This window comes from Eschrichtius robustus, chromosome 16 (genome assembly GCF_028021215.1).
Source record: "Eschrichtius robustus isolate mEscRob2 chromosome 16, mEscRob2.pri, whole genome shotgun sequence".
NCBI lineage: Eukaryota > Metazoa > Chordata > Mammalia > Artiodactyla > Eschrichtiidae > Eschrichtius > Eschrichtius robustus.
This window is the reverse complement of record NC_090839.1, coordinates 12,718,770-12,732,890: the sequence shown is the minus strand read 5'-3', so window position 1 is coordinate 12,732,890 and position 14,121 is coordinate 12,718,770. Positions and strand designations below refer to the sequence as shown.

The window sequence follows — 14,121 nt, the reverse complement described above, 5'->3', positions numbered from 1 at the left end:
CTTACTTCATGTCTCTGGGTCACTTTTAGTAATTCTTACAATATTTCAAACCTTTTCATTATTATTATATTTGTTATGGTGACCTGTGATCAGTGATCTTTGATGTTACTATTGCAATTGTTTTGGCACTTTTTAGCAATAAATATATATATATATTTTTTTATTTTTATTTATTTATGGCTGCGTTGGGTCTTCGTTTCCGTGCGAGGGCTCTCTCCAGTTGAGGCAAGTGGGGGCCACCCTTCATCGCGGTGCGCGGGCCTCTCATTATCGCGGCCTCTCTTGTTGCGGAGCACGGGCTCCAGACGCGCAGGCTCGGTAGTTGTGGCTCACGGGCCCAGTTGCTCCACGGCATGTGGGATCCCCCCAGACCAGGGCTCGAACCCGTGTCCCCTGCATTGGCAGGCAGATTCTCAACCACTACGCCACCAGGGAAGCCCCAATAAATATTTTTTAATTAAGGTATGTACATTTTTTTTTAGACATAATGTTATTGCACACTTACTAGACTACAGTATAGTGCAAACATAACTTTTATATGCACTGGGAAACCAAAAATTTAGTGTGATTCCCTGAATTGGAATATTCACTTTATTACGGTGGTCTAGAACCAAACCCGCAATATCTCTGAGGTCTGCCTACACACATTCTTTTCCAGTGCACAGGGAATGGTCACTAAGGCAGACGTATGCTGGGTCGTAAACCAGCATTTCAAAGGGCTGGAAATCCACAGAGCATATCCTCTGAGCACAACAAAATTAAATTAAAAATCACTAAATAATAAGTTATCTGAAAAAGCCCCAATATTTAGAAATCAATACCAACCAGCATGGCTGCCGCAATCCCTATCCCACCCTTAGGGTGACAACATATGACACAAATGTCTCCTAAAGGAGGGAGCCATCAGGCACCTGCCCCATGGCCAGGTCTGAGCCTAAACCCCCACTAGGACTGGGGAGGGGACCTAGGGGAGCAGATGCTCCGGGCTTATTCTCAACAACCCAATCAGCAAATCACTTCAAGACATAACAGGGGTCTGTGTTAGAGAGACCAGATCCTGCCAGGGAGGGAAGTGGCATCCCACCGACATCCCACTTAAGCCATCTCGCTCAAAATGAACCCAATGACTCCACCAACCAATCAATCCACCTCACTTAGGGTCCATCCTGGACAAGGCCAGAGAAGGAAAAAAAAACACACAGTGGTCAAGAACATGAACTTTGGAATCAATCTGAGTTCAAATCCACTACCTGCCATGGTGATAAGCAGAAGCCTGAGATGGCCCCCAGGTGTCCTGCCCCCTTGTGTACATGCCCTGGAGGATCTGTTCTCCTTTTGAATAAGTGGGACCATGCAGCTGAGTTCATTCCTGTGATTAGGTTATGGGAAGGGGCCATGTTTAAGGGGGCACATGACAAGGACCTGAGGGCAGCCTCTAGGAGGTGAGAGTCATCACAAGCAAATAGCCTGCAGGAAAATGGGGACTTCAGTCCTACAGCCACAAGAAACTAAATTCGACCAAGAACCTAAGCAGAGGCCCCCAAGACTCAGACAAGACCACAGTCCTGGCCAATACCATGACTGCAGCCTCGTGAGACCTGGAGCAGGAAACCCAATTACATAATGCCCGGAATTCTGACCACAGAAACTACAAGGTGATTATCAACAGGGCTGCTTCAAGCTACTAACTGTGGAGTCATTTGTTACACGGCAATAGATAACGGATACGTCCTCTCTTGTGATCCTGGGCAAGTGGCCTCACATTTCTGGGCCTCAGTTTCTTCATCTGCACAACTGTGAGACTACAAAGGAAGCAGGATGTGTAACAGCCTCACCCAGGAAGTAGGGAATGGTTTATTCCATGTCTACTCAAGTCTGTGGAGGGATTTCAGAGTCGGGTGCTGGGGGGGCCTTAACACATTTTTGAGAAGTTGACCATTTTTTTTCTATCCTTAAGTGGGTTCCTTAGGGAAGGAGATGGCTAATCTCTTCTAGCTCCAAATGCCAGTCATCCCAGAGATGCCCTTGTTTCCAGCTGCCTTCAGAGTACAGAGACCAGGAGTCCGGGCCAAGGGGCCACTTGGTCAAAATGAATTCAGTTGCTTATTTCAAGCCCCAGGAATGATCTGAGGCACTTTTTTCAAGATGAGACCCTGTAACTGTCCTTGTACAAAAAATAGGGAAATACTAAGAATTTAAAACATAATAATAATTTTAATGAAAGAACGACCACCATTGACTGGAGCCTGGCCATGTCCCAGACACTGAGCAAAGTGTCCCAACCCGTTTACAGATGAGGAAACTGAGGCCCAGAGAGGGGAAGCTCCTTGCCTAGGGCCACACAACCACTGAGGGGCAGAGACACAATTCAGACCCAGACAGTCTGGGCCAGACCCTGGGCCCCAAAAGTCCACACAAAAATATTTAGCAGTTATATAAATCAAGATAATCACATTATTTAAAAAAATATATAAACATGTATACAGAGGAGAGGCGCTTTTTTTCCCTTCATTCAACAAATATTTCATGAGGACCTACTATGTGCTAGGCATTGTTCTTGGTGCTGGAGAGACAGTAAATTAAAAACCACCCAGAGAAAAGGAGACAGGAAGTGGTGAGTGGGGGTGGAGTACAATTTCGAATTAGAAGTGGGGGGGTGGTCAGAAAAGACCTCATGGAGACCATGACGTTTGAGCAGAGGCCTGAAGGAGTGAGCCACAGGGATACTGGAGAGGAAGAGCATTCCAGAAAGAACAAGTGAGAAGACCTTGAGGCAGGAGCATGCCAGGTGCATCTGAGAAAGGGCCAATGTGGCTGGAGGGAAGTGAGGGAGGGACTGAGAGCAACAGGAGATTCTGGAATTAGATGGCGGTGATGATTGCACAACTTGTGAATACACCCCAAACCACAGAATTGTACGCTTTAGGGGGTAAAATTTACCGTGTGTGAATCACATCTCAATTAAAGAAAAAAAACTGTATGAGAAAAAAAGATGACTAGGAGAGGGATGGGAGAAGTGACAGGGGCAGATCATGCAGGACCTTCCAGGCCACTCTAAGGACGTGGCTTTTACTCTGAGGGCGGTGGCAGCCACAGTAGGGCTTTGAGCGGCACAGCGGCATGACCTAACTTAAGTGCTAACTAGACTCCTCGGGCTGTGTATGGTGAACAGACCGTGGGAGGCAAGGGTGAGAGCAGAGGAGGCGACGGCCAGTTCCAGATGGTGTGTCCCTGGGCAAGTTACCCTGTGTGCCTCAGTTTTCCTCATCTGTGAAGTGGGTCTGAAAAAGACATTTCCCCCAAGGGCAGAGGTGAGAGCTGACACCAGGTAAAGTGCTGTTATGACGGCTGTGAGTGGAGGGTGGAGTCCAAGGTGCCACCTAACAGTTTTTAATCATACAAATCAGTTTCTTGAACAGAAAACAAGGGGTGCCCCCTCCCTCCCGGGAAGCAGGAAGCCATCTCACCCCCCAGGGGCTCCTCAGCTCACTAAGACTCAAACCCAAACTGCTCACCATGTATGTGAGGCCCATGCCACCAGGCCCCCGCTGCCCATGCCAACCTCACCTCCCCTCCAGTCACCCTGGCCTCTTGCTATTCCTCAAACAAGCCAAACATGGTCCTGCCTCAGGGCCTTGGCACATGCCATTCCCTCTACCTGGAACACACTTCTCTCGACTCTTTCCACAGCTGGTTCCTTCTCTGTCACAGGACTCAGCTCAGATGCCACCTCTTCAGAGAGGCCTCCCTTGACCACCCCATCTCAATAGATGCCACCGTCCCTGTCACCAACATATCCCCATTTTATTTCCTCCTTGGTGCACCCACTCTCAAATTGTGTGGACTTGAGCAAGTCACTCAACCTCTCTGGGGCTTAGTTTCCCCACCTGCAAAATAGGTATAATGACGGTCTCTACTTCAGAGGGTTATTGCAAGGGTTCAGAGAGATAATTCACATAGTACCTGGCACACAGCAGGGCCTCAGTGGACTAGTTTATCATTATTACACCTCTTGTCACTTTCCCAAGTGACCTCTTTTTGTACTGTCCGAAGATTCTATGAGGGCAAGAACCTTGTCCATCTTGTACTGGCCACATGCCGACACCTAGCCCAGTGTCTGGCACTTAGTAGGTGCTTAACGTCCGTTTATTGAGTGAACAAGTGAATTTGTGAATGAAAGCACTGACTGCCCACGCCCCACTCTGACCCTGGCCTCACGCCTCCTGGGAGTAGCCCCTTGCAGAAGCTACCCACCCTCTCCAGCGAGGGGAGGAAAGACCTCAGATCTCCGTGGCAACTGGCCACCTGCCTCTACCAACCTTCAGTGGCCCTAGTCCCGCCAGCCTGAAATAGCCTCACCTCCCCTGGCCCAGAAACAAGGGATCGGCTGTCAGCTCCACCCTGGGGAAGGAACCAGGCGGGTAAACTCAGATTGTGTGTCTGACCACAAGACAAAAGAGGGGCGGGCAGGCAGATCCTCTTCTGGTCCTCCAGGAGCCGAGAAAATAAAAATAAACCTAAAAGTCCACACTCGGCTGGGAGGCTGGAGGGCTTCCCTCCTTCCTCAGGGCTTCCTTCTGCGGCAAGTACTTCCGGGAGGCTGACCCTCCCTCAGCACTCAGCTGTGCCAGGTGCATGCATGACTACACTCAATCCTGGCAGCCACCCTAGGAGGGCTACGACCATCTTACAGATGGGGAAACCAGGGCTCGTAGCGGCAAAAGGACTTGTCCAAGGTCACAGGGCTGGGTTTCAAACCCAGGCCATTTGTCTGTAGAGTCTGTGCTCTTAACCATGAACCCAAGACACACTGCGGAGTGAAAAGAACAAACCGTACCATGCCATGTATGTAAACACATACACATTTACACATACACATCAATGCTATACATGGCTATGTAGGCCTGTAAATGCCCTAAAATGGTCTGAAAGCAGAGCTGGTGGTCAAAGGAGGTTTTAGCCAGTGATTCCCAGCCCGGGGCTATTTTGTCCCCAGGGGACATGTGGCAATGTTTAGAGACATTTCTGATTGTCCCAACTGGGGGAAGGGGATGCTACTGGCATCTAGTGGGTAGAAGCCAAGGCTGCTATTAAACATCCTGCAATGACAGGACAACCCCACGACAAAGAATAATCCCGCCCAGTATGTCAATAGTGCCGAAGGTTGGAAGATGGAGGGATTCACCCCAGACCAGGTAGTAGGGCTGGAAATGCCCCCTGTAGAACCTGTTTGAGGATGTTGAATCCAGGCTAAAACACAAATCGCCAGAGAAGGCCCCCAAGCCCTCTCCCCCCAGAACTCTCGGGTTGGAACCCTGACCAGCTGCAGAGTCACCACCCTTCACCAGGGCTCACCTCCCCCTTGGGGCCGCAACTTCTGCAGGGGGTCCCTCCAGGGGGGCTCTCAGACCCTCCACCCCCTGGCTTGCTCACAAGTTCTTTGTCTCCTAAATTCTGGGGCAAGAACCAGCTCTGACCTCACCTGGTGCCTGCGAAACAAAGCCAGTGGGACACCATATTCTGGTTGCCCACCTCTCACTAGGGTTCCAGCCAGAGAACCTGTGTCTATTGGAAAAAAGAAGAGAAATCACAGAAATCTGGGAGGTAAAGTTCTGCAGCAAGGCATGGCTTACTTCAAAGACTCAACTCTTGCAAAAGCTTTAAGAGAGGAGCAGCTGTAAAGCAGAAAGGATGTGGGTTTCTTAATCTGAGGGTGTGGCCCCAAGCCCAACAGCTCTTCTGCTCGCTGGCCTGATAAAGGGGGATACTCTCTAAGAAAGAGATGCCCCTTGAAGCCTCCAGAAGCCAGGGACACCAACCCCATCCATCTCTTCTTAAAGTGACAGAGAAATGGTCACAAGAGCAAACACCAGAATAATAGTGAATGGGTGTCCGGGATGCTTATTTGAAGAGCACTCGCATTCCAATGCACGAGTTCTAGCATCCCTGAGTCATCTTTCTCATAAGGACAAGGACCACGTTTGCCCTGTTGACGGCTGCATCTTTGTGGCCTAAAACACTGCCCGGAATATGCAGCAGGTGCTCCCTATACACATACACACTGAGAAAAACAGTCTAATTTCTTTATGGCTTTACCTGTACGTAGCTCTGTTTGCAATACACAAAAGATGGGCCTCATCTAACTCTTGCTGATGCTTAGGTTTTTATCAGCACAACATTTTCACTTGCTTCCTGAAAATGTTCAGCCCAATACAAAGTGGCCTGGTCCTGGCCCTCTAGCATCCTGAAGCTCAGATAATTTGGACCTTTTGGCTTAATTCTCGCCCACCTGGGCAGCCCAGAGGCCTCACAAAGACAGTCATTTGGGTCATGAACACAGCACCATGTTGGGGCAGTTAAGGGTAGCGGTAAAGAATGGGGGCTATGCAGCCAGACTACTTGGGTTTGAATCCCAGCTGGGTCAGGCTGTGTGACCTTGGGAAACTGACTTGGCCTCTCTGTGCCTTTGTTCCATTTGTAAAATGGTAAGCACAATAATACCTGGAACTTTTGAGCTGATACACAGAGAATGCTTTATACGGGGCTTACAAACATCTAGCACTACGTAAGTGTTAGCAAAATTATTATTACTATTGCTGTGCATTCATCTAATAATCATGCTGAAAATACAATTCCTTCCATCGGCGATTTGTAAAAAATATATTCTCATACATATGCATAATTTTACGTGGAAAGGGCATTACAAACAGCCTTTCTTAGAACGTTTTTTCCTTTTTCATCTTTCTGCTTGCCTTTCTTCACAAGATATACATCTTTCCATCTTTTTCTCCAAACTCCTGTAATGTTATACATACAACGTACATCATATTATGGTTAGTGCTTTTTTTCCCAAGGCGGAACTTCTTAGCATCCTACTTTGCACAACACAAGCTTGTGAAAACCCCCCACATCACTGGTTAGGTCATTCTGTTTCAGTGACCGCGGAATTTAAAACGTAGCCCCCCCCCCCGTCCCCACTCCCCAGCACTGCTCCCTAGTGTCAGACTAGGACTACAAAATCTTAAAAAAAAAAAAAAAAAAAAATAGTGACAACACAAAACCACAGTTTCTTGTTTTGGCAAGCAGAGCTCCAATGAAAAGAAAAGCTTTCGTCTCCTAACCCCAAAAAGCAGAACCACAGAAAATATTCTGGGAGCTTTCTGCCCACACCCCCTGATCCTCAGGGACCCTGGCCCAGCCAGCTCAGGCAGACCCTCTGGGTGCCTGAGAGTGACAGGTCTCTGTCCTCAGGCAAGGGGAGCCCTTCGGGGGAGGCTGCTGACCACTCACTCCCCACGCAGGAGTCTCTCAGGTCATCCGCCCAGGCTGGATGGCACACCCATCAGGGGACCCACTGGCACCTACCCCTGACGACAGACCCCCCACCCCCCTTGCAGGCAGAGACCCCAAACCAATCCAACCAAGAGGCAAGTGGGTTCAAGGCTCACCCGGCCTCTCTTTAAGGGGGAAGACTTTGAGCCCCAAAGAGACAACCTCAACTGCCCCCCATTGCTGCACATCCTCCAAAAAGCCACCAGAGCATTCTGGGCACCTACTTGTGCCTGGCACAGTGCTAAGAGCGTTAACCTCAGGCTCATTGAGGATTCAACAACACCCCTATGATGCAGCAGGTGCTGTACTATGCCCATTGTACAGATGGGGAAACTGAGGCACAGAGTAGGCTGGTGACCTGCCCAGGGCCATCTACAGGCGGTGCAGAGTAAAGCCAGGATTTGAACACCAGCAGCCTGGCTCCAGAGCCCCACATTCAGCCCTCACGCCATGAACAGACACGGAGTGCAAAGGAGGAACCCAGCAGCCTGACGTTTCCATTCTTCTAAGTTCTGCCCGCTGTGTGGAAGAGAGAACAGGAGTCACAGAGGGGAAGTAACCAGAGGAAGCAGAGGCACAGGGTAAGGGTCACAGAGACCTGGGTTCGAATCCCAGTTTTGCCACCCTAATAAGGCAGGTGTCAAGCCCTTTATAAGCCAGATGTAGTCTGCGAAGTGGCTAGGGACATGAGTTCTGGGGTGGGCAGCTGTCTCCATGACCCAGGGCAGCTCACTTAAACTATCTATGCCTCAGTTTCCTCATCTGCCAATGCGGATAAGGACAGCACTTCCTCCGTAGGGGTGTTGGAAAGATCAAATGAATTGATAGAAGGGTAAACAATGAATCAGTGTCAGCTCCTACACAGTAATGACTGTCACTGTTATTATCATTATTAACACTGCCCAAGAGTATACACGGTGCGGGCTTCCCTGGTGGTGCAGTGGTTGAGAGTCTGCCTGCCAATGCAGGGGACACGGGTTCGAGCCCTGGTCTGGGAAGATCCCACATGCCGCGGAGCAACTAGGCCCGTGAGCCACAACTACTGAGCCTGCGCGTCTGGAGCTTGTGCTCCGCAACAAGAGAGGCCCGCACAACGCAATGAAGAGTGGCCCCCACTTGCCGCAACTAGAGAAAGCCCTTGCACAGAAACGAAGACCCAACACAGCCAAAAATAAATAAATAAATAAATAAATAAATAATAAAAAAATAAATAAAGGAATTCCTTTGAAAAAAAGAAAAAAAAAATCCTTTGTGCTCTACCTGTGCATCTCTCCTAACCCCTTACCCCTTGGTACCCACTCATCTTCAAAAAAAAAAAAAAATACACGGTGCACCCAACACAGCCGGGGCTTCTAGATGTTGAGATCCAAGGTTCAGCCAAAACCTGGGGCATTTTCTCCCACAATCTCTATGGGGTCCCCCAAGAGAAATCCAGCATCCATACAAGAGGGCTGTCCTTGCCTTTCCATGACTCTTCAATAAACACACAAAATACGGCACCAAAGTCATCAGTCGCCATCGGAGATAGGGGAGGAGGTGCAATCCAGTTCCTGAAGGAGGTGGGCAATGATGGGGAGATTCTAGAGGAACCAGAGAGCCCCAGGCCTGGAACCAAACAAAACCACTGGTTCCGGAGTGCAGATGGTCAAAAGGAAATTCACTCAGAGTTCCTGTCCTCCTTTCAGTGCTGACTCATATCTCACTTCCTCCAGGCAGCCCTCCCTGACTACTCCTGCTTGCTAGATGCTAGAATCCTATAATCTTAATCATCTGTAATATTTAATTATCATATAACAATTAATGATAATAACTAATATTTAGAAATGCCTTACTACCTGCTAGGCACTGTTCTAAGTGCTTTATATATATTTATATAACTCACTTATCCTCTTAAAAACCCTATAAGATCTATTATCATTCTCCACTTCACAGATGAGGAAAGTGAGGTTCAGAAAGGTCAAGCCACTTGCCTAAGGTCACACAGCCCCAGGACCCGACCCCAAGCAGTCTGGCTCGAGCCCAGCCTCATACTTGGATTTCTGTAAACACCCATTTCACCACCCTTGACTAGAACCTGGCCCTCCTCTAGAGCAGGAACTTAGAACTGGCTTTTCTGCATTTCGCACAATGCTCAGTCTACCCCAAAGGCTTCATTTCTACTGGCAACAGGACCTTAAAACAAGGGACACAAGGAGGCCAGGGCAACCCTACGAGACCTGCCTCTGCCACATGGAATTAAAAGCAGGGAGGGATTACCCAGCATTCTTCCGAGCGGGAACAAGCCCTTAGTAAGTATAAAGGCTGGGAGGAGAGAGTGGGAAGACAGGAGAGAATCACAGCCTGCAAGCTGCCAGCCTCGCTGCCATGGAAAGCCTTGGTAATTAGCAGTTGGTGAAGCTCTAAGCCCTGGGTTTTCAAAACTGAAAGATCTTGGGTTGTTTAGGGACCGTTTCTGATGGAGCCAAACAAGAGAGGTCTGCTACAGCTCACAAACGAGGTACCGCTAGTCAGGTTACACAACCAGGTGTCCCCAAGGCACCAGCTTGGGGACACCCAAAAGGACAAGGCAGAAAGAAAGCCTGGATTCCCCTTCCCTCATTTGACAAGTGGGGAAACTGAGGCCAGGACATGTGCACGAGTGATCCAAGACGTCCAAGTCGGAACCAGCTCATCTCAAAACTGACAGGTCAATACAAAAAAAACAAAAACAAAACTGATGAGCTCAGCAAATTCAAAGTGTCAAGGAGATAATATGGAAGTAGAGAAATCTTTTTCTTCCTGTTTCTTTAATAATAAGGATGGTTGATTCCAATCAATTTCCATCATTCCAGCTTCCTCAGACTCTACACATGGACAATTTAAAACCACAGTTAACCCAAATGCCATCTCTATCTGTTCTGAAAGGCACCACACCATCCAGAGCAAGGATGTGGGAGGAAGACGTATATTTTCTTTCCTATTAATATAAAAATCGGCTTGTCTTTCCTCTTTCCCTTCCAGACTGAGAAGCAGGGAGTGGCTAGAAGGAGAAGTGAGGAGTTCCCTAGAATCTGACGTTGCTCAGAGATACCAGAGCTGTCTACATCTTTAATTCAGAAACTGCCAGCTTCAAACTGAGCAGATTCTTTTCTTTTCTTTTCTTTTCTTTTTTTAACTGTGAGAGAGGGAGGGATGGGAAAGAAAGGCCAACCCTGCCTCATTCTCACAGGCCTTTCTAGAAGGGTCCTTTAGCCAAATGGTTTTCAATGCCTCTGCACAACTCTCCTCCCCGCCCATCCACCCCTCAACACACACACCTCTTTTCACAGAGAGAAGGGCTCTGTCCTCCTGGAGTTAAAACTCGGACCTCACACAGCCTCAGCTGCACCCCCAAGCCACGGGGGACCCCAGAGGATGCCAGAGTCTCCCTCTTTCCCCCCCGAGACTGGGAGCTGTAGAGCCTGGCTCTGGGGTTTCTGAAGGAAACACCATCCGCCCCCGCCCCCCACAACCAGCCCTTCCTGAACCAGGATTAAAAGACTTCCTAGAGCAGAGAAGGGAGTAAATGAGGTCCCAGCAGGAGGTTTGGAGATTAAAGACCTCAGAGTCTCCTAATTTCCAGCAAGGCTCACCCCACTCCCACCCCCTAGCCACTTTTCTCACTTCCTAGGAGAGTAGGGAAGTGGCCCCTTCCTCCCTCTCACAGAGAAAAAAAAAAAGAAGAAGAAGAAGAAACAAAAAAAGAAATGCAGCCGAGAATAGGGGTTTGGAGCACTGGCTGGGACTGCCCTGGTTCAAAATCCGGTATCCCCAATTAACCAGTCGTTTGATTCTGGGCAAGTTACTCAACCTCTCTGGAGCTAAACTCTCCCATCTAAAAAATGAGGGAAATATTCGTCCCTACTTCATGGGCCACTTGTGAAGGTTCAACCTTCTCATGACAAACATAGGCTCCTGGCACATAATAAGCGCTCAGTTATTTTACAGAATCTGACGCTGTGGTTTTGCAACTTGGAGTTGGGGATGGGGAGGATGGGACTGAACCTCAGAGTCGTGAGTTCGAAACCCACTGTCCCCAAGCTCCAGCAAAAGCGTGTGCGTGGGAAAGAGGGGTCCTACCCCAGGGTTTTGTCGACTCTGTCCCTACTCCGGGCTTTGGGTTTTATCCTACTCTACTGGGCGCTTAGGGACTCTGGGCTCTAGGATTTCTAGGGTCCGTCCTAGATGAGTAGTCTGTGATGCACTAGGTGGCGAAGAAATCCCCGGGAAAAAAAACGCAGAAACCCAAGCTCCCGGCGCCTGGCTCCCAGAGACCCTGCCTCACGGATGTAACTAATTTTAAAACTATTTGAAAGGCGGAGAGGGGGAAAGAAAAAGACAAAAGGGCAGCGTGCCGTGGGGAGAAACGGAGTGAGGGAGACCCCGGGTCGGGGCCGGCCAGGGAGGCGACAGCCCAGCTCTGGAGGAGGCCGCCCTCCCCACGTCTGAGGCGATTCTCGCGCCGCCCGGGGGCCGTGGCCACAGGTTGTGGGGACCACCCCGCGCCGGAGGCCCCTGCGCTCCACAGCGGGGCTGGCGGCCGGAGCGGAGGCTGTCCCCGCGCTCCCCGGGCTACACTCACCGACTGCAAGAAGCGCAAGGTGCCCACGTAGTCCCTCTCGGTGCCCAAGATCTCGTTGAGGACGCAGAGGCGGAGGCGCAGCTGGCGCTCCGACTCCCGGGCTGCCGCGCACTGGCCGGAGATGGGCGCAGCGGCGCCGGGTGCCCGGGGGTCCAGGTGGGCACCGTCCCCAGCCCCGTCGCCGCTGGGATCGCTGCCGCCGGGCACCTCCATCCTAGCGCGGCCGCGCGGCACCGGCTCCTTCCCCCGCGCGGAGGTCGCGCCGAGCGGCGACTCAGGCGTCCAGGCACCCCATCCCGGACGGGGCGCGCCGGCGGGCCGGGCTCAGCGGCGGGCCCGGCGCATGGCGCGGCGGGCGAGCAGGCGGGACTGGGGGCGGGCGGCCCGGGCCGAGGGCGGAGGCAGCGCCCGGAGGCTGGACGAGGGGCGGGAGGGGGCCGGCCCTCGGGGCTCCCAGACGGCTGGCCAGGCCGCCGCCTCCCCCCGCCGCCAAGGGAGCGTCTGCCAAGTGCCACGCCGCGCTCGGGCCGCAGAGGCGCTCCGCGCGCGCGCTGGGCCCTTTGGAGACGCGCCGCGGCGCTGGGCTGCTACGTCGGAAGCTCGGCTCGGCCTGAGCTGGGCGCCGGGGGCTCTTGGGCGAGAATCTTCCGCGAGGGGCCCCGCGGAGCCCCGAGAGTCCGAAGCAGCGCGCCCGCCGCGGCCAACGCACCAACTCCGCGCCCGGACGCGTGGCGCCCCCCCGTCCGCCGCGGGCTACGCCACTCCCACCCCGACACACGCGACACCCACCGCGCGCAGCACAAACACGCAGGTCCGGCCGCCGGCTGCCGCCGCTCGGGCTGAGTCAACACCCGGTTGGAAAAGCTGGCAGCGGAGCCGCTCAGGAGCAAGCCCTCCCCACCACGCGCGCCCCCGCCGGCCCCGGGAAGAAAGCGGTGACCCCAGCCCCTGCCTTTGGGACACCCAGGCCTTTGGGTGCCCTCGGGCGCTGCCACGACCTTGGGAAGGAAGACGCACGGCTCTCTCGTTCTCTCTCTTACCCCCTCTTTTCTCTTTCCCCTTCCTTTTTCTTTCCTTCCTTCTTCTCTTTTTCTCTTTCTTTATAACTTCTGTGCCCCCCATGAGATGAGCCTGCCCTTTCCAACCTTTCCCAGAGGAAATTATTATCTGCTCTCCAGTCACTAATCAAGTGGCAGCTGCTCTGCCCGTGCCTCCTTCCATACACCCCCAGCCCCCATAAGGCCTTTGGAAACCCGGCTTCTAGTCTAGGCTGCTCTGTGTGACCTTGATAATCAGCAAACTGCTAGACAAATGTCTTTACCTGCCGCACTAGACGGTGTGAAGGGAAGATCCCTCTGGGGCCTGTTCAGGTTAAAATCCCAGCTCCCACACTTGCTAGTTTCCTCGGGTGACCTTGCCCTGGTATCCTTACATCAAGAGCCTCAGTGTTATCATTACAGTGGGAATAATCATGGTACCTAGCTAATGGTGTCCTACAGGGTTATGTGTTAATCCATAGGGGTTCTTGGAACAGTGCCCAGCACCTAGAAATTTCTCTATAAATGTTTATTATTAATTAATATTGCATGTATGAACAGCCCTCTTAGCCCAGCCCCACTCTCCATACTGTCTACACAGTTCCTAACCTGCCCCTGTTCAAGGGCCAGAGATTGTGTCTCTGCAGTGGATTGACCGATTCATGTAATGTCCCCCTGTAGACTGTAATCATCCTTTAGGCTGTTCCGAACACCCAGGATTATTCTCCCAATGGCCTCTGGATAAATACTGCAAGTGCATAAGGACACAAGGAGAGAGTGGGGTGTCTTCTGCCCTCTCAGAGCTCTGTTTCTTTGTGATCTTGGACAAGATGACATTTGACCTGGGCCTTGGGTGACTGAAGTTCCCCTGCACAGGTAGTCAAGCGTGTGAGGTAGATGAACCTGCCAGGTTTGGGTAGTGGAATCAATTGTGTCCGAAAGGTGATTGGCTCCCGAGGTTCTCGGAAAGAGGGCTCTGGAGTAACTCTGCTCTGTGACCTTCAACTGGTCACAGCAGCTCTCTGACCCTCAGCTGCCTTGTCCTTAAATTAATCCTATCTACCACAAGGGGAGAGCATAGTGGGAACATCCTGGCTGTGGAATGAAACTGGCTTGCATTTGTTTCCCAGTTCCAAATCTAACTGGCTGGGG

General features: G+C 51.4%; 1 protein-coding gene across 2 annotated transcripts in view; it reads right to left on the bottom strand.

The window, feature by feature from the left end:
* The window catches only part of PREX1 (phosphatidylinositol-3,4,5-trisphosphate dependent Rac exchange factor 1), a 194,512-nt gene extending 182,252 nt beyond the window's left edge, over positions 1-12,260 (bottom strand). For both annotated transcript variants that reach the window (XM_068565465.1, XM_068565466.1), the window contains exon 1: positions 11,933-12,260. In XM_068565465.1, the coding sequence (XP_068421566.1) occupies positions 11,933-12,145 (213 nt within the window). In that variant the 5' untranslated portion in view covers positions 12,146-12,260. The remainder of the gene's footprint in view (positions 1-11,932) is intronic.
* Between the last annotated feature and the right edge of the window lie 1,861 nt (positions 12,261-14,121).